Below are 22512 nucleotides of genomic sequence, written 5' to 3'. Positions count from 1 at the left end.
GCTCACTGCAGCCTCCACCTCTCAGGTTCAAGTGATTCTCCTGCCTCAGCCTCCCAAGTAGCTGGGATTACAGGCACGCACCACCACACTTGGCTAATTTTTTGTGTTTTTAGTAGAGACAGGGTTTCATCATGTTGGCCAGGCTGGTCTTCAACTCCTGACCTCAGGTGATCTACTTACCTCAGCCTCCCAAAGTGCTACGATTACAGGCGTGAGCCACCACACCCCACCTGGCCTAACTTCTGATTGAAGTGTAACATACATACAGGAAAAAGACGCAGGTCCTAAGTCAGCTGCTCCATGCATTTCACACTGACCAACAAACATGTCAGCTGCCCAGAAGCCCCTCAAGCTCCCTGCAAGGGCAACCAGGCTCCTGACATCACAGATCTTGACCTGAATGTGAGCTCCACATGTCTCTTTTGTTGAGCAAGGAACTCGTACCTGCCCACACCACGTCTGAAAGTCCTCTGAGACCCTCCTCTGACAGCTTAGTGCACTGGCCACCGAGAAGGGAGGGGTGTGCCTCCAGCCGGTAGATGGAGGCTGCGTTCTCAGCTCCCCCACCCCTGAGGGACCCTCTGTCCATGCCTGAACTTCTCCAAGCCTCAGTTTCTGTGAAGTGAGGGCTGACCTGCCTCTCCCAGCGCTAACATGAGGACTGCAGAAGATGCCGTAGGTGAGGTGCCATTTCCTGGCTGTCACTCTCGAATGTCATTTGTCACCAAAAAGAACTTCACCATTTACAGGAGGGACACCGCCTCTGGTAGGATGGGCTGTGTGCCCTTAGCTGTGTGATCTTGGGCAAGTGACTCAACCTCTTTTTGCCTCCGTTTCTTCCAGGATGAGTTGAGCAGGATAACACCAAGGGCTGTTTAGATCATTTCAGGAAGTCAAGTCCTGTAGAGACACTGGCATCGTGGCGCCCGGTGCACATAGGCCTTCATAAAACATGTTGAGGGGCCTGTCACTGCACCTGTCTCTTCTCAGCACTGGGACCAGCAGCTCCTGGGGCCCTGGGCTGGGTCTTTCCCGTCAGCAGTGAGCCCCTCTGTAAGATTCGCTGAGGTTGCCTGGGCAACAAAGGCCGGGTCCCAAAGCATGTTGTTGCTGTCGGAGTCCAGGAAAGTCCTGGTCCCTGATCAGGGAGCAAGCAGAGCAAGGCAGTCCTGGGGCCCTGGACCCACTCAGGGGGAGCCAGTACTCCCCGGAGAGCTCGCCTTGCGGAGTGGCTGGACCTGAGCTGGGAGTGACAGTGCTTGGTGCCACTTCGGCCCCTGAATGCTGCTCCTACCTGGAGCTGCAAGTCCAGCTCAGCCTTTGGTCTGCTCTGCTCTCTGGCTGCAGCCTCTCCCAGCTTCAGCTGCCCACAGGGCCCAGGTTCCCCTGGGAGACGCCCAGTTTGCTCCAGTAGCAACGTTCACCACCTTTCTCTGGTACTAACTGGAATCAGCCTGCTTATATTACTCCTTCCATAGCAGTCATAATAGTGCTAATGAAATGGCCCCACTAAGTGCCTGCCATTCAATACCTTACACTTAGTACCATGCAAACTTGTGACAGCCCTGCAGGATACAGGTTATTATCTAGGGCAAAAGTTACAGTCAGAGCTGGGCACAGTGGCTCACACCTATAATCCCAGCTTACTTAGGGGGCCCAGGCCCTCCTTACTCCCTGAGCCCAGGAGTTAGGAGGCCAAGGCAGCAAGATTGCGTGAGCCCAGCAATTTGAGTTCCACCTGGGCAACATAGAAAGACCACCACCTCTTTTAAAAAAAAAAAAAAAAGGTTAGAATCTCTATTCCAATGAGAGGGCTGACTGTGTAGCAACTGTTAGTGCTGATAACTCCCTTTGCAGTAGGAGACAGGGTAAGAAACTTGTTCAGACCACACAGCAGGTCAAGGGCAGACTGGGGGCTTGGGTTCCTCTGGCTTGGGCCATCCTGGAGCCCCTCCGTGTAGCCCCAGGCACTGGGGCCACATGGGGACAGAGGAAGCCAGCAGCTCCATGCCAGGCATGCAGCGCCAGCCCTGAAATGCCCGGTCATTGTTGCAGTGAATGTCAATTACCCCTGTGGTTCCAGATCCTGGGTGACTGGCCTGCTCCCCCGACAGGCCCATGCAGAGTTGCCAGATTGAGGATGGAAAAAAACATAAAAACGGGATACCTGGTTATATTTGAATTTCAGATAAGAAATACTGTCAAGTAGAAGCATGTCCCAAATATTACATGGGACATGCCTCTACTAAAAAACTATTTGTTAGCCTGAGATTCAGATGTGATGGATGGCCTGCATTTTACCTGGTGACCCTGCCCTCCAGGGACAGCTGGCAACGTCTGGAAGTATTTTCAGTCATAGAAGCTGGGGGTGCTACAGGGTCTAGAGGCCAGGGACACTGCTAAACATCGCATGACACACAGGACAACCCCACCTCAGAGAATGACCGAAGTGTCAGCAGCGCCAAGGCCAGGGGACCCTGGGCCACACACGAGCATTTCCATGGCCAGGCAGGGTGCCAAGTACGTGGCTTTTTTTTCTTCTTCTTCTTCTCATGGTCGTCCTGCTCTTGTTCCCATTTTAGGGATGAGTAGATTGAGGGCTGGAGGAGGGGACACTGCCAGGAAGTGATGGGACCAGGGCTGGACCTGGGCTTCATTTTTTTCTTTTGTTTGGAAACAGAGTTTTGCTCTTATTGTCCAGGCTGGAGTACAGTGGCACAATCTTGGTTCAAGTGCTCCACCTCCCGGGTTCAAGTGCTTCTCCTGCCTCAGCCTCCTAAGTAGCTGGGATTACAGGTGCCCACCACCACGCCTGGCTAATTTTTTTTTTGGTATTTTGAGTAGAGATGGGTTTTCACCATGTTGGCCAGGCTGGTCTCGAACCCCTGCCCTCAAGTGATCCACCTGCCTCAGCCTCCCAAAGTGCTGGGATTACAAGCATGAGCCGCCATGCCCAGTGCCACCCTCTACCGCTTTTTTTTGGTTGTTGTTGTTTTTCTTTTGAGACAGGATCTCTCTTGCCCAGGCTGGGGTGCCGTGGCGTGATCGCAGCTCACTGTAACCTTGCACTCCTGGGCTCAAGCAGTCCTCCCTTCTCAGCCTCCCAGGTAGCTGGGACTACAGGTACACATCACCACGCCCAGCTAATTAAAAAAAAATTTTTTTAAAGATGGGGTCTTGCTATGTTGTCCAGGCCGGTCTTGAGGCAGGATTGCTGGGCTCAAGCAATCCTTTGTCCTTGTCCTTCCAAAGTGCTGGAATTACAGGCATGAGTCACTGTGCCTGACCCTGGACCTGGCCTTTGGAATCTGGGCTCACCACACTGTACCCACACCCTCCACAGCCTTCCCAGAGCGCCCAGCACTAGGATGAGCAGGAACAGACCGCAGGAACTGGGAGGGCTGCCCAGGAGGGAGGAAGTGCAGTCAGTGCCCAGGGCAGGAATGTGGTTTGGCTGGGCAGAGCCAGGCGGCTGGGCACCTTCCCCCACCTTGGTGTGTCGAAGCTCCTGTCTCTAGCTCCTCTCAGGTTGTCTCTCTCCAGCAGCTCATCCCTGACGCAAGCTAGGGCTTTTTCCTTAATTAAAAAGAGATTTAAAACATCCACTGCTGTCTCTATTGGGCCTGGGATGCCTCAAAAAGGTAAAACCGCCAAGAGCTGCCCCAGCCTCATCCATAATAACACAAAGCTTTCCCTGTAATTGGAATTAAAAAAAAAAAAAAGATTAAATGCATCTGGAACCCTTGGAGGAATTTATCAGTTTACTTTTGAAAGACCTGCATGAAATCCAGAGACCTGGTCATCTCTGAGGGATTAGTGTCAGCCCCTGTGGCCCCTATGTTCCTGCCTCAGGGCCTTTATGTGTGCCGTGGGTGCCTTGGGGATCTCTCCTGCCGCTTTCTGATTGACCCCTTCTGAGAAGCCTTTTCCAGCTCCTGGTCTCCCCTAAACCCTGCTTCTCCCCGCTGTGAGCGGGCTTATCATCTGCCCCTGGTCCCCGCTTGCATTGACCCAGGATCTTGGAAATACCTTTGTGCTTCCAGCCCCCAGAGCACAGGCTGTGCACGAAACCCTGCATGGCCCCTGCAAGGGCCCTGACTTCTCTGTGCCTCAGGGTGCCCGTCTGGAAGATGGGGTCTGCCTCACTGGGAGGATCAAATGACGAGTGCCCGGAGGCACTCACACAGTCCAGCCTCCCTCAAGCACTGTTCTCAAGGCTCAGCATCGTGGGCCCCTCCCAGCGATGGCTTGAATTACCGGGGACCTTCCTCCTTTTCCTCCAGCTGACCCGGAAATCTTGGGGACCCCATTCCTGCTACTGGAGCCTGGACAGGAAGTGTAGCGGGGAAGGCACAGGTAAACCTCTGTAGAGGCCATTCTTTCCTCAGCAGTGTCTGCAGCACCTGGGGCCATGCAGGACACACAGCAGGTGCACAATAAATGCCTGTCGACCGGGCACCTCCCTGGCCCAGGCTCAGAGCTGGGGCATTATACCTGTGCTGGAAAGGAGGGTGACATAAGCTGGCTCTCCAGTGAGAAAGCCCCGGCCGAGAGGCAACATCACAGCAGGAAATGGAAGTGAGAGTCAGATGGTGGATTTCCTCCTTCCCAAGCCCCTGGCCATTCCCACAGAATAAGGGAAAATTGTGCCCCTAGAGTCAGGTTGGAACCAGGAATATTTTGTGTAGCACCTACTCCAGCTGTGTGACCGCAAGGGGGCGACAAGGCCCCCGACCCACACTCAGGAGGCTGTAACAGTAGCCGTTGGCACCCAGTAGATGCTGAATGTTGGCGGAATCAATGAACAAGTGCCCTGACTGAGGACAATTACACCTGTGGTTCAAATCACGTGGTGTGAATCTAAGCTTAGTATCAACTCGTGATCTGAATGACAGCTTGTGTTTATTGAGTGTGCACAGCAAGGCCAGCACTGGGGTTTTCTCATCCACAAAACGCATATAGAATCATCGCACCGCCTTGGCTGGAGTGAGGACTCAAGTGTGGTCCTTAACCTCTCGTGCCTGCCCACCCGGACCTGGGCACTGTTATTTACCCCAGTTCTGCAGGTGAGGAAGCAGAGGCCCAAAGAGGTGGAGCCACTGCCCAGGTGGCCCGTAGCCCAGGTGGGCCTTCTGGCTGTCCGTCGCATTGTGGGTCCGACAGGCTGGAGCCCTCTGTGTGTGTGATGGTGCTTTGGGGAAGAGGGCGTGGTCCCGTACGCCTGGGGTGCAAGCCTGAACTGTTTTTAAAAGAATCAGGCCGCGTGGGGTGGCTCATACCTGTAATCCCAGGACTTTGGGAGGCCAAGGCAGGTGAATCGTTTGAGCCTAGGGGTTCAAGACCAACATAGGCCCTGTCTCTACAAAAAAGTTTAAAACTTAGCCAGGTGTGGTGGAGAGTGCCTGTAGTTTCACCCAGCACTTTGGGAGGCCAAGATGGGAGAATCGCTTGAGCCAGGGAAGTCAAGGCTGCAGTGAACCTGAGCCACAGAGAGAGACCCTGTCTCAAAAAATCAATTAATTAATTGAAATGAGAAAGAACCAGTAGAGGTCGCACGTGAGCCGTGATGCCAGCACTTGCTCCTGTCTCCCGTGCGTGTCTGCGGTGACCTCTGGGCGACCGGGAGTTCACCAAGAGCTGGCACAGGGAATGGTGCCCTGACCCCAAGGACCTGGGCATCCTGCACAGAGCCTGGATGTGGCATCTCGGGCACGGGCTTGCCTGACTCAGCGTTTGAAGGATCAGGGCTGCTGATCCCAGCAGCAGTGAGGGCAGTGGGGCCTGGAGCCTCGTCAAGCCCCAGCTCTGCTCCCCAGGCTCTGTGTATTCCCAGCACGTTACCTCCCTTCTCCAAAGCTCCGTGTTCTCCTTTGTAGCATGGGTGTGATCCTAGTGTTCTCCCTGAGGGATGGTGTGAGGGTTGATTGCAGGGGTGCAAATGGCAGGCTCGGCCCAGAGCCCAGCTTCGGACGCTTAGGAAATGGTGTTCTCAGCGGAGAGGCAGCACAGCACCCCCAGCTCAGGACCCCCCAGGCCCTGGCCAGTTGGCTGCCCAAAGACCATTTCTTCCCACACCTGGCAGCCCCACGCCCCACACCTGGCACTGCCTGCAAGGCTGGTGCCATAACAGTTTTACAGCCAGGGAAACTGAGGCTCCAAGAGTAAAGCCACCTGTTCCCATGGTGGCCCAACTCAGGGGTTCCCATCCCTGGCTGTTAGATTCACCTGGGAACTTTTCAGAATCCTGGTGCTCCTCATGGAGCCATGAATCAGCCTGTCTAGGGTGAGGCCCTGCATAGGGGAATGTTAACTTCCCAGGTGATCTCAATGGGCAGCCGCGATGGGAACCACTGTCCTGAGCTAGGAGGGCACAGAGCTGGGTCTCAAAGCCTGTCTGACCTCACCACGCCAGCATCCGCCTGTGTAACCCATGTGGAAGGCCGGCTCCAGGGCCCCGGGTTCTATGGTCTGGTCTGCGTAGCTCTGCCCCCACTGCAGAGGGCGTGGCCGCAGAGCAGGGGTCAGGGCCTGGTGACCCGGAGCACGAGGCTGGGCTGCCTCCCCAGAAGGGGGAAGGGCTTCCCGTACAGGCTCCATCCCCCTGAAGCCTTAGGACGGGCCTGGGTCCCTAGGATCTGCTCCCTTCCTTCTGGAATCCCAGGCTCAGGAAATAGGCTTTTAATAGCCCGAGGCAGGCACATAATTAACAAATAACAATTCTGGCCTTAGCACAAATGAGCTCCTTGTCTGGGGCAGGGCTGGCATTTGGTTTTTAATCCCCAGCGTTGGCTTCATCCTCCTGAGAGCTTTCCCTCCTGTTTGGCCACCTCTGCTGCTGAGGCTGGGCAGCCCCTGGGGATGTGAGAGGGGCTGGGGTCCCTCCCTCCTCCCTGCCTGCCTTCCTCTCTCCCTCCCTTCCTCCTCCGTCTCGCCTTCCTCCTCCTCCTCCCTCTTCCCTGTTTCCTCCCTCCTCCTCCTCTCTTCCCCTTCCTGCCCTGTCTTTCCTCCTCCCTCTTCTCCCTCCTTCCCTCTCCCCTTCCCTCCCTCTATCCTCCTTCCCTCCCGCTTCCTTCTCCTCTCGTCCCTCCCTTCCTCCTCCTTCCTCCCCTCTCCTTCTTCCCTCCTCTCTTCCTTCCCTTCCTCCTCTTCCTCCTCCCTCCCTCTTCTCCCTCCTCCCCTCTCTCCTCCTTCCGTCCCTTCCTCCTCTTCCTCCTCCCTCCCTCTTCTTCCCCCTCTTTCCCCTCCCTCCCTCCTCTCCCTCCTCCCCTCTCCTCCTTCCCTCCGTTTTCTCCTCCCTCCTCCCTTCCTTTCCTCCTCTCCCTCCAACCCCCTCTCCTCTGAGACTTCTGCCTCTCCAGGGCTCACTGAGAACATGATCCTTCCAGATTATATGTGCAGGTTTTGTCCTCAAGCTCCAGACCATGTTAAAATGCAAATGTGGGGTGTTTTATTTTAGAATCTTGGAGTATTCACCGAGGAAGGGGTTTGGAGACTGAGCAGGGAGGCTCCCTCCTGTTACAGATATGATCATCAGCGATTCCTTTTGTCGGGGGCCTCCACAAGGAGCTCTTTATGGATGATAATAGAGAACACTTACGGGGCAGCTGGCTGGGCAAAGTACTTTCGTGAATTCATTCATTTCCTCACACGCAGCCCTTCAAGAGGGGGCTGCCCTGCCCACCTGCAGCCGGCCTTCTGGCTGTGGCTTTTGTTTTTGGCATGAACAAGCCTCAAGCTTTCGAGGTTCTGTTTTTGCCAGTTACAACATTGGGTGTGTCCTCGATCCCAGCTCCCCTCCGCAGTCAGTCCTGGATGTTATAGAGGAGGGATTGGCAACCACAGCCCCGAGACCCAATCCTGCCTGACGCCTGCTTTTAGAAATCAAGTTTTATTGAGACAGAGTCATGCTCGTTCATTTCCGCGTTGTCTGCGGCTGCTTTCAGGCTGCCGTGGCAAAGTCATGTGTGTATTTGTGTGGCTCACAGAGATCAAACATTTCCTGCCTGGCCCCTTGCAGTTACATGGGAGCTGTTACATGGGATCATGGCTACAGGAAGCACCGGCTCTTGGGGTCAGCCAGATTCCAGTTTGGGGATGGATCCTGGCTCTGCCTCCCACTAGCTGTTCAGTTGTGTGCAGATATTACTCTCTTAGGTCCCCAGTTTCCACATCTGTGAGATGGGGCTGGTGACACTGAGCACGGTGGCAATGGAGCCTGAAGGAGCCCACGCCTACGGCCCCCGTAGCTTGTCTGGGCGGTTGTCAACACATCCCTTTGTTTGTGGTTGTTTGGGGTAGGGATGCCTCTCTCCAAGTGACTTCCTTCGATTTGTTTCACACTCTGGGCTTCTGTGCAAGATTGCAGGAGAAACGTTCTCTTCTTTAAAGACGGTTCAAACCCCACCTGCGTTAGACCTGCTTCGGAGGGGCTATGTGGGTGCTGCTGAGGGGCTTAGAGTTCTGTCGGGCTGAAGTGGCCTCTTCCCTCAAAACTACCCAGTCAGGGGCCAAGAATCTTCCAAGACCGGGCGCGGTGGCTCATGCCTGTAATCCTAGCACTTTGGGAGGCCAAGGCGGGCAGATCACGAGATCAGGAGATCGAGACCATCCTGGCCAACATGGCGAAACCCCGTCTCTACTAAAAATACAAAAACTTAGCCGGGCGTGATGGCGGGCGCCTGTAGTCCCAGCTACTCAGGAGGCTGAGGCAGGAGAATGGTGTGAACCCGGGAGGCAGAGCTTGCAGTGAGCTAAGATCGCACCACTGCACTCCAGCCTGGGCAATGAGCGAGACTCCGCTTAAAAAAAAAAAAAAATTAGCTGGGTGTGGTGGCGGGCGCCTGTAGTCCCAGCTACTCAGGAAGCTGAGGCAGAAGAATCACTTGAACCCAGGAGACGGAGGTTGCAGTGAGCTGAGATCACGCCACTGCATTCCAGGCTGGGCAACAGAGCAAGACTCTGTCTCATACATACATACATACATACATACATACATACATACATACATAAAGTCTTCCAAAGGAAGAAACGCGGTTGGGGTTCAGAAGGTGGGGAGGTGACAGGGCAGTGCCTGGGTAAGGGGCGGATGCTGGTCACTGGGTTGAGAATGAGGGGAGGGAAGTGACTGGCTGTGCACAGGTCAAAGGGGGCTCATCGTGGTCACCTCACACCAGCCGTATGTGCCAGGAACCGTGGCGGTCTCTCCCTAGCCCAGGGACTCAGCTGATTCTGCCACTACCACCCTGCGCTTGTCCATGAAAACAAGAAGGCTGCAAAGAGTTAGACTAACGGAAGTCGGGGCGGGGGACACACATGACCACCCACCCTCCGCCAGCAGCTGCAAGTTTGGGGGTTCCCCAAGCCACCCTCATGTTTGTTCAGTTGCTGAAAGGACCCACAGAAGTCACTAGAGGCTCTGATTCCTGGCTTTGGCTCCTTCCAGGGAAGGGACCTAGGTTAAGACCAAAGGGAAGACGCTCACAGGGCAGATCCCATGAGAGCTCCAGGCACAGGCTCCCACTGTCCCCTCCCTGTGGACCCATGGGCAATGCCAACTCCTCCTGACGGTGGTGACAGCACAGAGCATCACCAGGAGGGAAGCCCCTGGCCTCCGTGTCCAGAGTTCTTACAGGGCATTATGGATTGAACTGCGTCTCCCAAAAATTCCTAAGTCAACCTCCTCACCCCAGGGCCTCAAAATGTGGCCTTCTTGGGAGTAGTGTCTTTGCAGGTGTAATGAGTTAAGATGAGGTCATTTTAGCAGTGTGAGCTCCTAGTCCAATATGACGGGTGTCCTTATCAAAGGGAAATCTGCGCTGGGTGCAGTGGCTCATGCCTGTGATCCCAGCACTTTGGGAGGCCGAGGTGGGCGGATCACCTGAGGTCAGGAGTTTGAGACCAGCCTGGTCAATATGGTGAGACCCTGGCTCTACGAAAAATACAAAAATTAGCTGGGCATGGTGGTGCATGCCTGTAATCCCAACTACTTGGGAGGCTGAGGCAGGAGAATTGTTTGAACCCGAGAGGCAGAGGTTGCAGTGAGCTGCGATCATGCCACTGCACTGCAGCCTGGGCGACAGAGCAAGATCTGTCTCAAAAAAAAGCTGGGAATTGGGGGCGGGAATCTGGACAGAGACAAGACACAGGGAGAATACAATGTGAAGGCAAGAGGCAGAGATGGGGGGCTTCTACAAGCCTAGGAACGCCAGATTGTCAACAACCACCAGAAGCCAGGGGACAGGCTTGGAACAGTCTCCCTTGCAGCCTCTGGAGGAACCAACCCTGCCGACACCTGGATCTGGAACTTCTGGCCTCCAGATCTATAAGACAATGAGTGTCTGTTGTTCCAGCCACCCGGTTGATGGTGCTTTGTTGTGGCAACCCCAGGAGACGAAGGCACTGGAGCTCCTCTAGAGGCTGATTGATTGCTCACTTTGGAGCTCAGCCTGCAGGCTGCCGTCTCTCTGGGCATGACCCAGAGCCCCCCTCCATCAATCATGCCTTTGGACACCTAGTGTAACCACAGCCCCTGGCAAACAAAGACTCTCCTATCAGGCAAGATATTCCAAGGGCTTAGAGAGCACCTCCCAGAAACCATGGACGGAGACCAGACCTCTTTTTAGGCAAGGTTAAATTCTTTACTACACAAAGGGCCTGGAGAGGAGGTGCAGTGCACCCTGGTGGCCTAATTCCAAAGCCAGTGTGCCTGCTGCCTTCAGTTTTTCTGAGCCTACCGCCTTGGTCAAGTTGCAGATGAAACAAGAATTTGGCCTGAATGGCATGGCTCCAGGTCTTCTAGTTGTACATTTTTTTGTGGATTCAAACAGATTGTCCCTGACAGCTCAGGTGTAACCTGCCTCTCAGAGGAACACCCCTTAGGTGAACAAAGGTTGCCCTGAGAAGCCCCCTGTGATTTCCCCACAGCCAGGTATGAGATTCCCACTGTGCACCTGCCATCCCTTCCTACTGGAGTCAGGGAAAGATTTGCTAACTCTATCAGTAATCTATCACTGCATAACAAACTATGCCAAAACTTTGTGATTTAAACATCAAACCTTTATTATCTCAGAGTTTCTGTGGGTCAGGAATTGAGAAGTGGCTTATCTGGGTGGTTCTGGCTCAGGGTCAATCATGATGTTACATCCAAGATGTTAGCCAGGGCTGCAGTCTCATCTGATGGCTGGACTGGGGCTGGAGGCTCTGGGGCTGAAGAAGCTCTGGGGCTGAGGTTGTTCGCTAGAGGCCTTGATTCCTCACCCACATGAGCTTCTCCACAGCTTGAGCATCCTTGTAACATGGTGACTGGCTTCCCCAAGAGCAAGTGTTCCAAGAGAGAGCAAAGAGGAAGTTGCAATGTCTTTTATAACCTTGCTGTGGATGTCACACACCATCATGTCTGTCCTATTGTTGGAAGCAAGTCACTAAGTCCATCCACACTCAAGGGCTTAGACTCCACCTCTCAGAGCCATGTTTTAGAACCCTACAATGACCCTACAATGGTCACTTAGGAACATTGTCCTAATAGTGGTCAAGGAAGGCCCGAGAACAGTAGGAAAAATACCCCCCCCAACCCCTTATTACTCAGCTTCTCCCTTTGGTCAGGGACTCTGATACTTGAGCTAATTTAATCCCAGCCTGGCATTGTTTGGGGCAAAACCAAAGTGATGGGGCATAGAGAAAAGGATTGTAACACCTAGCTTAATGTTGCCTGAAGGGTTTTTGGTTGTGTTTAAAATTATTATTATTATTTTTTTTGAGACGGAGTTTCACTCCTGTTGCCTAGACTGGAGTGCGATGGCACGATCTAGGCTCACTGCAACCTCTGCTTCCTGGGTTAAAGCTATTCTCCTGCCTCAGCCTCCCGAGTAGCTGGGATTACAGGCGCACACCACCATGCCCAGCTAACTTTTTTTGTAGTTTTAGTAGAGATGGGGTTTCTCCATGTTGGTCAGGCTGGTCTCAAACTCCTGACCTTAGGTGATCCGCCCACTTCGGCCTCCCAAAGTGCTGGGATTACAGGTGTGAGCCACCGTGCCTGGCCTTCTTTTTGTTTAGACAGAGTCTCACTCTGTTACTTAGGCTGGAGTGCAATGGTACGATCTCAGCTCACTTCAACCTCTGCCTCCCAGGTTCAAGCAATTGTCTTGCCTCAGCCTCCTGAGTAACTGAGATTACAGGTGTGTGCCACCACGCCCAGCTAATTTTTGTATTTTAGTAGAGACGGGGGTTTCACCATGTTGGCCAGGCTGGTCTTGAACTCCTGACCTCAAGTGATCTGCCCACCTCGGCCTCCCAAAGTGCTGGGATTACAGGTGTAAGCCACCGTGCCGGGCCTTTTTTTTTTTTTTTTTTTTTGAGGCGGAGTTTCGCTCTGTCGCCCAGGCTGGAGTGCAGTGGCCGGATCTCAGCTCACTGCAAGCTCCGCCTCCCAGGTTCATGCCATTCTCCTGCCTCAGCCTCCCGAGTAGCTGGGACTACAGGCGCCCGCCACCTCGCCCGGCTAGATTTTTGTATTTTTTAGTAGAGACAGGGTTTCACCGGGTTAGCCAGGATGGTCTTGATCTCCTGACCTCGTGATCCGCCCGTCTCGGCCTCCCAAAGTGCTGGGATTACAGGCTTGAGCCACCGCGCCCGGCCCTTTTTTTTTTTTTAAGATGGATTCTTACTCTGTCACTTAGGCTGAAGTGGAATGGTGCAATCTCAACTCACTTCAACCTCTGCCTCCCGGGTTCAAGCGATTCTCCTGCCTCAGCCCCCCGAGTAGCTGGGATTACAGGCGCACAACACCATGCCCAGCTAATTTTTTTTATTTTTATTTTTAGTAGAGATGGGGTTTCTCGGTGTTGGTCAGGCTGGTCTTGAACTCCTGACCTTAGGTGATCTGCCCGCCTTGGCCTCCCAAAGTGCTGGGATTATAGTTGTAAGCCACTGCACCTGGCCTTTTTTTTTTTTTTTTTTTTTTTTGATGGAGTCTCACTTGGTCACTTAGGTTGGAGCGCAATGGTGCCATCTCAGCTCACTTCAATCTCTGCCTCCCGGGTTCAAGTGATTCTCCTCCTGCTTCAGCCTCCCGAGTAGCTGGGATTACAAGTGTGTGCTATCACACCCAGCTAATTTTTGTATTTTAGTAGAGGCGAGGTGTCACCATGTTGGCCAGACTGGTCTCGAACTCCTTACCTCAAGTGATCTGCCCACCTCGGCCTCCCAAAGTGCTAGGATTATAGGCATGAGCCACCACCCGGCCCGCATTTAAAATTTAAAGCACTCCTACTTACTCTGTCTGGAGCATGCGCTGGGCTCAAGGGAAACACAGATGAATGAAGTAGAGACTGTCCTCCAGGTGTTCACAGCAAAGAGAGGTAGAAATAAAAACAAATCATGTCATTCATTGATGAATGAGTAAATGCAGACAGGCAGAAGAGGGAGAGGCCAGATCTGCTGGGACACCTTTCCCAAGGAAGAGCCTGTTGCACCAGGCTTTGAAGGATAAGCAGGAGCTTGTTACTCAGGCAGAGGAAGAAAGAGCATCCCAGGCCGGGGGAACAGCATATGCAAAGGCACAAAAGAGCCCAGGGAGTCTGGGGAAGTGTGAGCGCTTTGCAGAGTAGGGGCTGGTGGCCGGAAATAGGGCTGCAGCTGGCTGGGCCACATGGTGAAGGCTGAAAACTGGACCTAGAGGCCAACTAGCCTGTGATCAGCATTTCCCAAAACCTGTTTCCCCACTCATGGTTCTGTGAGATGTGTCGGTGGCTCCTTTGACATTCCTGAGACTCAGGTTTTCACCTGTGATGCGGGGACAGCTGCGCCCCTTGCTGTGAGGCGTCAGGACTCAGGTGATGAAGGGGGGGTGGCGCCCGCGGTTCCCGGCGGCCACTGATGCCTGTCTCTCTGTCGTGTGTGTACGTGCGTGTGTGCTCCACGCCTGGCTTCTCAGGCTTTAAAATGTGTGTCAGCAGCAGCAGCAGCCACGAAGAGGCCCCCGTCCTGAACGACAAGCACCTGGATGTGCCCGACATCATCATCACGCCCCCCACCCCCACGGGCATGATGCTGCCGAGGGACTCGGGGAACACAGGTGAGGCCGGCCCCTCCGCTGCCAAGCAGGGTCGGGTCTGGGGGCCCGGTGAAGACAGCTCTCAGGGGCGTCCTTCTGGGCCACGGGGTCGAGCTTGCGTCCCCACCTCCCCCTGGGTTCATTAAGCATTTATGGTCAGACCTGTGTACACTGCACCGTGAGCCCCCTGCCACGGCGCCAGCCTCAGCACGACGCGGCGTGTTAAGTAATTAGTAGACAGCCCCTGCCAGCAGCCAGTACGATTGATGGATGGGGCCGGGCTGCCCTGCCACACCGTGGCTCCCGCCAGCCAAGGTAATTGATGGATGCTCCTTCCCCAGCCAGCGGGAGGACCGCTGCTCCATCTTGTTGGCTGCTGCAGTTTGGCTGGACAGGACAGACTTGGAAACACAGCCCATGCCCAGGCTGGGGCCGGACCCTGGGCCTTCCAGATGCAGCTCACTGCTGGGAGCAGGAAGGAAATAGAGTTCTTCCCAGGGAGAGGGTGAGGAGGTGGGACACAGGCCCAAATCGGCTCCCCCACCTGCCCCTCGGTGATACCTCTGGTGCTGGTGGGACAAATCGTTCACGTATTCATCGAGCAAAGATTTATTGAGCTGGGCCTACACCAGGTGCTGAAGGCTGCTGCTATGAATAATAATGATATTGGGGATGGTCATGATAGGTTGCACTGTACTGAGTGTAATGAGTGGATTTTCTTACTTAGTTCTTACAGGAATTCTCAGAGTTAAGTACAGATTTCATACCCATTTTATTATTTGTATTTATTTTTTGAGACGGAGTTTTGCTCTGTCGCTCAGGCTGGAGTGCTGTGGTGCAATCTCGGCTAACTGCAACCTCCATCTTCCTCGTTCAAGTGATTCTTCTGCCTCAGCCTCCTGAATAGCTAGGATTACAGGCGCCCACCACCATGCCCAGCTAATTTTTGTATTTTAGTAGAAATGGGGTTTCGTCGTGTTGGCCAGGCTGGTCTCAAACTCCTGACCTCAGGTGATCCGCCTGCCTGGGCCTCCCAAAGTGCTGGGATTACAGGCATGAGCCACCGCACCCAGCCGCATAAATGGGGATGCGGCTGGGTGCGGTGGCTCATGCCTGTAATCCCAGCACTTTGGGAGGCCGAGACGGGCGGATCACGAGGTCAGGAGATCGAGACCATCCTGGTTAACACGGTGAAACCCCGTCTCTACTAAAAAATACAAAAAAAAACTAGCCGGGCGAGGTGGCGGGCGCCTGTAGTCCCAGCTACTCCGGAGGCTGAGGCAGGAGAATGGCGTGAACCCAGTAGGCGGAGCTTGCAGTGAGCTGAGATCCGGCCACTGCACTCCAGCCTGGGTGACAGAGCGAGACTCCGTCTCAAAAAAAAAAAAAAAAAAAAAAGAAATGGATAAACTGAGGTTGAGAGAGGCTGAGACACTTGCCGTGCAGCTGGTCAGTGGTGCAGCCCCAGGCTGTGTGATCTGCACTTCACACCATGGCCCCCAGGCCGGATGCCCTCCCCGCAGATGGCATCAGTTAGTTGACAGCCATCGTGACGTGGGTCTTGCTGGGCCCATGCAGGCGACACGGCACCCATGAGGCTGATGTAGGGTACATGTAAAGCTGTCTGGGAGGGGGGCTCTGTAGACCCTTCCAGATGTCCTGAGCTTGGGTCTCCGCTTGCCCAGCAGAGCAAGTGACTGGGAGAAAGCTGTCAGGCCCCTCTGGGTTGGACCAATGCAGGTGCTGGGTGGAGCCATGGTGGGTGCAGTGGGGTGCCTTCCTCTGTGACCTCTCCAAGTGCCTGGCACCAGTCTAAATGCTTTTCACAAATCTCATTTAATTATCATTGCAACCTTTATCTCTAGTTTAGAAATGGGGAAACAAACAGGTCCAGAGAGGGATAGTGCCTTGCCCAGGGACACACAGCAAGGTGGGAGAAGAGCTGGGCTCCTGCTGCAGTGCTCCTCCTGCACCCCAGTGCTGTCTAATCAGAGAGCCCAGTGTGGGCGGACAGAGGCCCAGGTCCTTAGCTCAGCTGTCACAGTCTCTTCCCTCTGTAAGCCTGTGTCCTCACCTATAAAATGGGATCATGCCACCTTGCCTGCTCCCAGGACCAGTGTGGGCAGAGGGGAGACACAGGGTTACTCTGCAAGATCCGAGCCCTAGGGAGGTTCCTGAACCCTAGGAGGAGTTCCTCTTAAACTTAAGCAGCTCCGGGATCCGACTCACCCAGAAGGATCCAGCCTCACTGGGCTGGGTCCCATCTCCGCCTCTGGCAGCACCAGAAAGCAGGGAATCCCAGAGGCCTCAGCCCTGCAGCTCCCAGGGAAGCGGGCCTGGGTGTGGTGGGGGTGGGGTGCATCCAGGTGTCACCATCCCCTCTTTCTCCTAGTCTGGTTGGATGAGACAGGGTCGTGCCCGGATGATGGAGAACTCGACCCGGAAGCCTGAGGAGGTGTCGTGGATTTGTCTGGTGGGCTCCTGCTGCAGGGTCCCAGCTTCAGGTGTCCGGGGGCGTGGCTGCCTGGAGCAGGTGTGCTGAGTACCCTGGATGGGAACTGAGCGAATCCGGGTCTCTGCTCAGAGAGAGGTGGCAGGTCCAGCGAGGAATCCAGCCTGCCTGCTTCCACAACAGTGTTTCCCGACCCTGCTGAGTGGACTGGACCTCTGACACCTCCAGGGTCTTGCTGACTCCAGCCTGGTGCAAGGGAGCTCCATGGTCCTGGCTGTTGGGGTCCCGGGGAGAGACTGTCTTCAGGACAAACACATCTTCCCAGCCCCACGGGCTGTGCAAACACGTGCCCCTGCCATAAGCACAAACAAGAACTTCTTGCAGGTGGAGTGGCTGTTTTTTATAAGTTGTTATACAGATGTGGGAACAGTCCAAAATGGGATTTATAATTTCTTTTTTTTGCATTATAAATAAAGATCCTCTGTAACAAATGGTGAATCCTTTTTTATTTTTTTTGAGACAGAGTCTTGCTCTTGTTTCCCAGGCTGGAGTGCAATGGTGCAATCTCAACTCACTGCAGTGTCTGCCTCCCGTGTTCAAGCGATTCTGCTGCCTCAGACTCCTGAGTAGCTAGGATTACAGGCATGAGTCACCATGCCTGGCTAATTTTTGTATTTTTAGTAGAGACAGGGTTTCACTATGTTGGCCAGGCTAGTCTCGAACTCCTGATCTCAGGTGATCCACCCGCCTCAGCCTCCCAAAGTGCTGGGATTACAGGCGTGAGCCACCACACCCGGCCACAAATGGTGAATCCTGCTTCTTGAGTCAGGAGGAGGCGATGGAGCATGCCAGGGATATAGTGGGCCCGACGGCCAGGGCCAGCTCTCTGGACGTGTCCTGCACACTGCCACAGGGCCCGTCTCAGAAGGCCCATGCTGTGTTCAACATTCTGCTGTTGCACCTTGAAATTCTCAATTGGGGCCCAGCGTGGTGGTCCATGCCTGTAATCCCAGGGCTTTGGGAGGCCAGGGTGGGTGGATCACTTGAGCCCAGGAGTTCAAGATCAGCCTGAGCAACATAGAGCCCCATCTCTACTAAAAGTTTTAAAAATTAGCCAGGTGTGGTGGTGCACACCTGTACTCCCAGCTACTAGGGAGGCCAGGGTGGGAGGATCGCTTGAGCCTAGGACATTGAGGCTATACTGAACTACAGTAGTGCCATCGCACTCCAGCCTGGGCGACAGAGTGAGATTCTATTTCACTTGATACTAGGAGTTTGAGAGCAGCCTGGCCAACATGGCAAAACCTCATCTCTACTAAAAATACAAAAATTAGCAGGGCATGGTGGCGCATGCCTGTAATCTCTAGCTACTTGGGAGGCTGAGACATGAGAATCACTTGTACCCGAGAGGTGGAGGTTGCTGTGAGCTGAGATCATGCCACTGCACTCCAGCCTGAGTGACAGAGTGAGACTCCGTCTCAAAACAAAACAAAACAAAACAAAACAAACAAAACAAAACAAAATGGAAGGAAGGAAGGAAGGAAGGAAGGAAGGAAGGAAGGAAGGAAGGAAGGAAGGAAGGAAGGAAGGAAAGAAGGAAAGAAGGAAAGAAGGAAGGAAGGAAGGAAGAAAGGAAGAAAGGAAGAAAGGAAGAAAGGAAGGGGAGGAAAGGGAGGAAAGGGAGGAAAGGGAGGAAGGGAGGAAGGGAGGGAGGGGAATGCCTGCTGATGCTTGATGCTTGCCTTCTCTTCTACTTCTGTCCTATCCTCTGCTGCCTGCTTAATGTCTGAGCCCTCCACTGCCTGCTTAGCAGCCTCTAAAAACTCTCCACGCTCCCTAAGAGGCCAAAGGCTTAGCCTTGCTCACCCTCCACTCCAATTAAGCTGAACTCCTTGATTTTCCTTGTATGCATGCCTCTTGTTCTGGTTACCATTGCTGCACAACAAATATTTAGTGTGAAACAACAACCATCATCTGTTTTGCCCACAAATCTGCAATTTGGACAGGGCCTGAAGAGAGAGTTTGTCTGTTTCACGAGACACCAGCTGAGGCATGTATGTCATCTGGGGCTAGAAGATCCACTTCCAAGACGGCACACCCACATGGGCAAGCACCTACCACGTGGCTGCCAAGTTGGTTCTGGGCTCTTGTTTTTCTCCACAAGAACCTCTCCCGGGGCGGCTTGGGCTTCCTCACAGCATGGCCCCTGACATCCAAGCAAGAGCATCTCCAGAAAATCAGGTAGAAGCCGCATCACCTGTGATGGCCTACTCTCTGAAGTCACATCACATCATTTTGGCGGTCATCACGGGCCTTCCTAGATTAAAAAGGAGGGAACATAGGCACCACCTCCTGATGGGAACAAAGTCAAGGGCATCAATAGAGCACAGGCTGAGCGCAGTGGCTTCTGCCTATAATCCCAGTGCTTTGGGAGGCCCAGGGAGGAGGATCACTTGAGGCCAGGAGTTTAAGACCAACCTGGGCAATGTAGTGAGACCCTATCATTACAAAAATAAAAAATAAAAATAAACTGGGTGTGGCAGTGTAGACCCACTAGTTGGAGGCTGCAGTGAGCTGTGATCACACTGCTGCACTCCAGCCTGAGTGACACAGCATTAAGACCCTGTCTCTAAAAAAGAAGGAGGGGGAGGAGGAGGACAAGGAGGAAGGAGAAGGAGGAAAAAGAAGGAGAAGGAGGAAGAAGAAAGAGAAAGAAGAAGAAGAAAGAAGAAGAAAATGTGGATGGGAGATGTTGTGGCCCCATTTGGAAACTACAACCTGCCACCCGGTTCAGGCAGTTCTTCTCCCTGGAACGCCTTTGCTCCCAACCCCAGTCTCTCTGCAAGGTCCAGTTCCATGGAAGCCTGGTGCCCCTCCGTGCCAGGCCCTGCCAGCAGGAAGCTTTGCTATCCTCCAGCTCCCACAGCATGTGTTCCCTTCCTTCCCTATGAGCGGGGTGCCCTTCTGTTGTTCACAGTCGCTGATGTGCAGGACATCACAGGAAGAGGTACCTTGTCGCTGGGGCTCACAGCCTAAGGCTGATCAGCTCACCTACATCCCAGGAACCCCTGCCACTGTCTCTAATAAATACATTTCCTAAAGGTGGTGACTTAGTCTCACACATCAGTATATTCCCAGCACCTCTATCATAGGCGCTACCATATTTATTTATTTAGTTAGTTTTTGTTTTTTGTTTTGTGTTTTTGGGTTTTTTTTTTGAGACAGAGTCTTGCTCTGTTGCCCAGGCTAGAGTGCAATGGCACGATCTCGGCTCACTGCAACCTCCGCCTCCTGGGTTCAAGTGATTCTCATGTCTCAGCCTCTGCACTGCACCCGGCTAATTTTTGTATTTTTAGTAGAGACAGGTTTTTGCCATATTGGTCAGGTTGGTCTCAAACTCCTGACCTCAGGTGATCCGCCCGCCTCTGCCTCCCAAAGTGCTGGGGTTACAGGCGTGAGCCACCACACCCGGCCTTGTTTAGTTTTTTAGAGACAAGGTCTTGCGCTGTCACCCAGGCTGAAGTGCAATAGTGTGATGGAACGCTGGGGCTCAAGCAGTGATCCTGCCTGGGCTCTGGGATTACAGGTGTGCACCACTGTGCCCGGTCCTTATTTAGCATTCATATTGCCTGCTATGTACCAGGACTGTACTTAACACTTGACAGATATTTTAACTCACATAATTCTTATGGAAACCCTGAGAGATAGTGTATTAGTCAGTTTTCTTTTTGCTGTGATGTTGCTGTGTAACAACCACCCCCTCTGCCCCCAAACTCAGTGGCTTAGAACAGCGAGCACTGATTCCTCACTCATGCATGGGTCTGTGGGTTGGCTGTGGCCTTGCCGATTGGCTGCGAGGAGCTGGGCTTTATCAGCTGCAGTTGGACTCCGATTTCCTTCAAGTGTCCTGTCATTTAGGCACCAACCAGAGTGTGCTCATTCACTCAGTGGGTGGCAGAGGCACAGAGCACAGGCAGAGCCAATGCATTTGCAGCTTCTGCTTGCGACACGTGCCCACATTCCCTCACCAAGCAAGTCACATGGCCAAGCCCAACACTGTGAGCCGGGAAGTTGCACGGCACAAGGAAGGGACAGACAATTCTCCTAAAGACGGGGAAAGGTGAGTCGGAAACAATAACCTAATCTCTCGCAGGTTGGTGCTCTTTATTACCCGCATTTTACAGATGGGGGATGGGAGGCACCTAGAGGTTAAATCATTTGCCCAAGGTCATCCGAGGTAAGTAAGTGGCAGAGATGGGAATCAAACCCAGAGCCTGTGGTCTTACCACCCAAGGGATCTGCTTCTCTTGCGCTTGTTGATTGGCCAGGCAAATAGTCGCCCCCTTCCTTCTGGCTCCTCAGAGCCCCTTCTGTCCACCTAGAAGCCAGACTGGACCCTCTGCCCCTCCTCTCGAATGCAGGGGGCTCTGGGTCTCAGGGTTGCAGGAAACCTCATGCCTCCCTGAATACTCCTCAGCGGTCTGCCGTGGCTGGTCACCGGCTTCCCCTAGGATTCCAGGGCCCACAGCAACCTGGCCAAGGGCTCTGAGCTGGGGACACCGGAGGGAGGGCTGGCTAGAGGCTGCAAGGCCCCAGGACTCTGGGTGTGGCTTTCTCTCAGGGGCCTGGGCTGAGTTCCCTCATCCTCTAGAGGAACTGGAGCCCAAGGCATGCATAGCAATCCCCAGCTTTGGGCCTGGTATGACCAGAGGCCTCAGCCCTGGTCCGCATCCCCAGCGAGGTCAGCGTTTTGGAGGTGTTGCCCCACGATCATGTCTGCTGAGTAAGGGCAGAGAGACCCTTCCTGGTGACAGCTGCCCCCCCCCCACCGACGCTGCAGTCAACCCCATGGCGTACCCACTGCACAGCTCCTCTGCCCCTCGTATGCTTCCCGTAAACTCTGCCTCCCCTAGGAAGGGAGGGGCACGGTGGAGGGGGGCCTGCTTCGCGCAAGCTCTCACATAGGAAGGCATGGGAGCTGGGGGAAGGGCACCCACTGCAGCCCTGGCACCAGGGAGTGGGTAGGAGCAAGGGCTTTGGTGTCAGCCAGCTCCCCGTTGTGCTGTGTGATCCTGGAAAGTCACTCAACCTCTCTGAGCCTTTTCTTCACCTGTAAAGTGGGGATAGTAATCTACCTACCTTATGGATGCATATGAGAATTGCATGAAATCATCCATGCAGCCCATCCACCGCCACGTGGAGTTTGGCACAGAACAAACAGTTTCTAAATGGAAGTCATCATGATCAGGTGGGCTGTCAACCTCTCTGAGCCTCAGTTTGCTCTTCTAGGGAATGGGGACAATGCAATGGGAACCTGAGGATTGTGTGAAATTGTGCAAATGCATGAATGTGGGCTGGGGTAGTAAGAGGGAGGGCCCCGCAGCAGCCCACCTAGGGTCCTATCTAGTGGATGCTCCCGGTGCCCACCCATTGCTGTGACACCAGCAGCCCACTGCAAGCATCCTCTTCCTTTCCAAGGTTCTCTCTGGTGCATGAATAGGTGTGGCAGGGGTAGGGGCTCCTGAAGACCAGCCAGGGGTACTAGGGACCTTAGACTCTCAGGAGCAGCCTGCACCCGATACCAGGAGGGGTCAATAGATAAATACCCCTGCCTCCTTGCCCCTTAGTGGTGGTGTGGTGGGCAAGTCGGAGGAACTGTTTTTCTCAAACTGTCACGTGCTGTCAGTGGAGATCTGGTTCAAAGGCAGAGGTCTGGGCTGGTGTCTGTGATTGTGCATCTCCAACCAGCTCCTGGGGGGTTGGCTCATGTCGATGGTCCACAGGCCACACTTTCAGTAGCGAGGCTTCATAGCTGCCCAGAGGTTCCCAGTGGAACCGAGCCCTGGCTGCTAGCCATAGAAACCTGCTCGCTAACCTGAATCGGCTCCTGAAGTTCACCGTCTCAACCTCTCTTCTTGAGACTGCCTTCCAAATAAACCACTTCCACTTGGATCCTGTTTGGGGCCCCAACCTCAGAGGACGATCCCGCACTCCACTTATCAGCTGG

General features: G+C 54.0%; 1 protein-coding gene across 2 annotated transcripts in view; it reads left to right on the top strand.

The window, feature by feature from the left end:
• The window catches only part of C5H16orf74 (chromosome 5 C16orf74 homolog), a 50243-nt gene extending 28090 nt beyond the window's left edge, over window positions 1–22153 (top strand). For both annotated transcript variants that reach the window (XM_007994263.3, XM_073015626.1), the window contains exons 3-4: window positions 13934–14074; window positions 16446–22153. In XM_007994263.3, the coding sequence (XP_007992454.2) occupies window positions 13934–14074; window positions 16446–16504 (200 nt within the window). In that variant the 3' untranslated portion in view covers window positions 16505–22153. The remainder of the gene's footprint in view (window positions 1–13933; window positions 14075–16445) is intronic.
• Window positions 22154–22512: the final 359 nt, after the last annotated feature.

The sequence above is a fragment of the Chlorocebus sabaeus genome, chromosome 5 (assembly GCF_047675955.1).
Source record: "Chlorocebus sabaeus isolate Y175 chromosome 5, mChlSab1.0.hap1, whole genome shotgun sequence".
Lineage (NCBI taxonomy): Eukaryota > Metazoa > Chordata > Mammalia > Primates > Cercopithecidae > Chlorocebus > Chlorocebus sabaeus.
The sequence above is the reverse complement of the archived record's forward strand: the minus strand, read 5'-3'. Positions and strand labels throughout refer to the sequence as shown.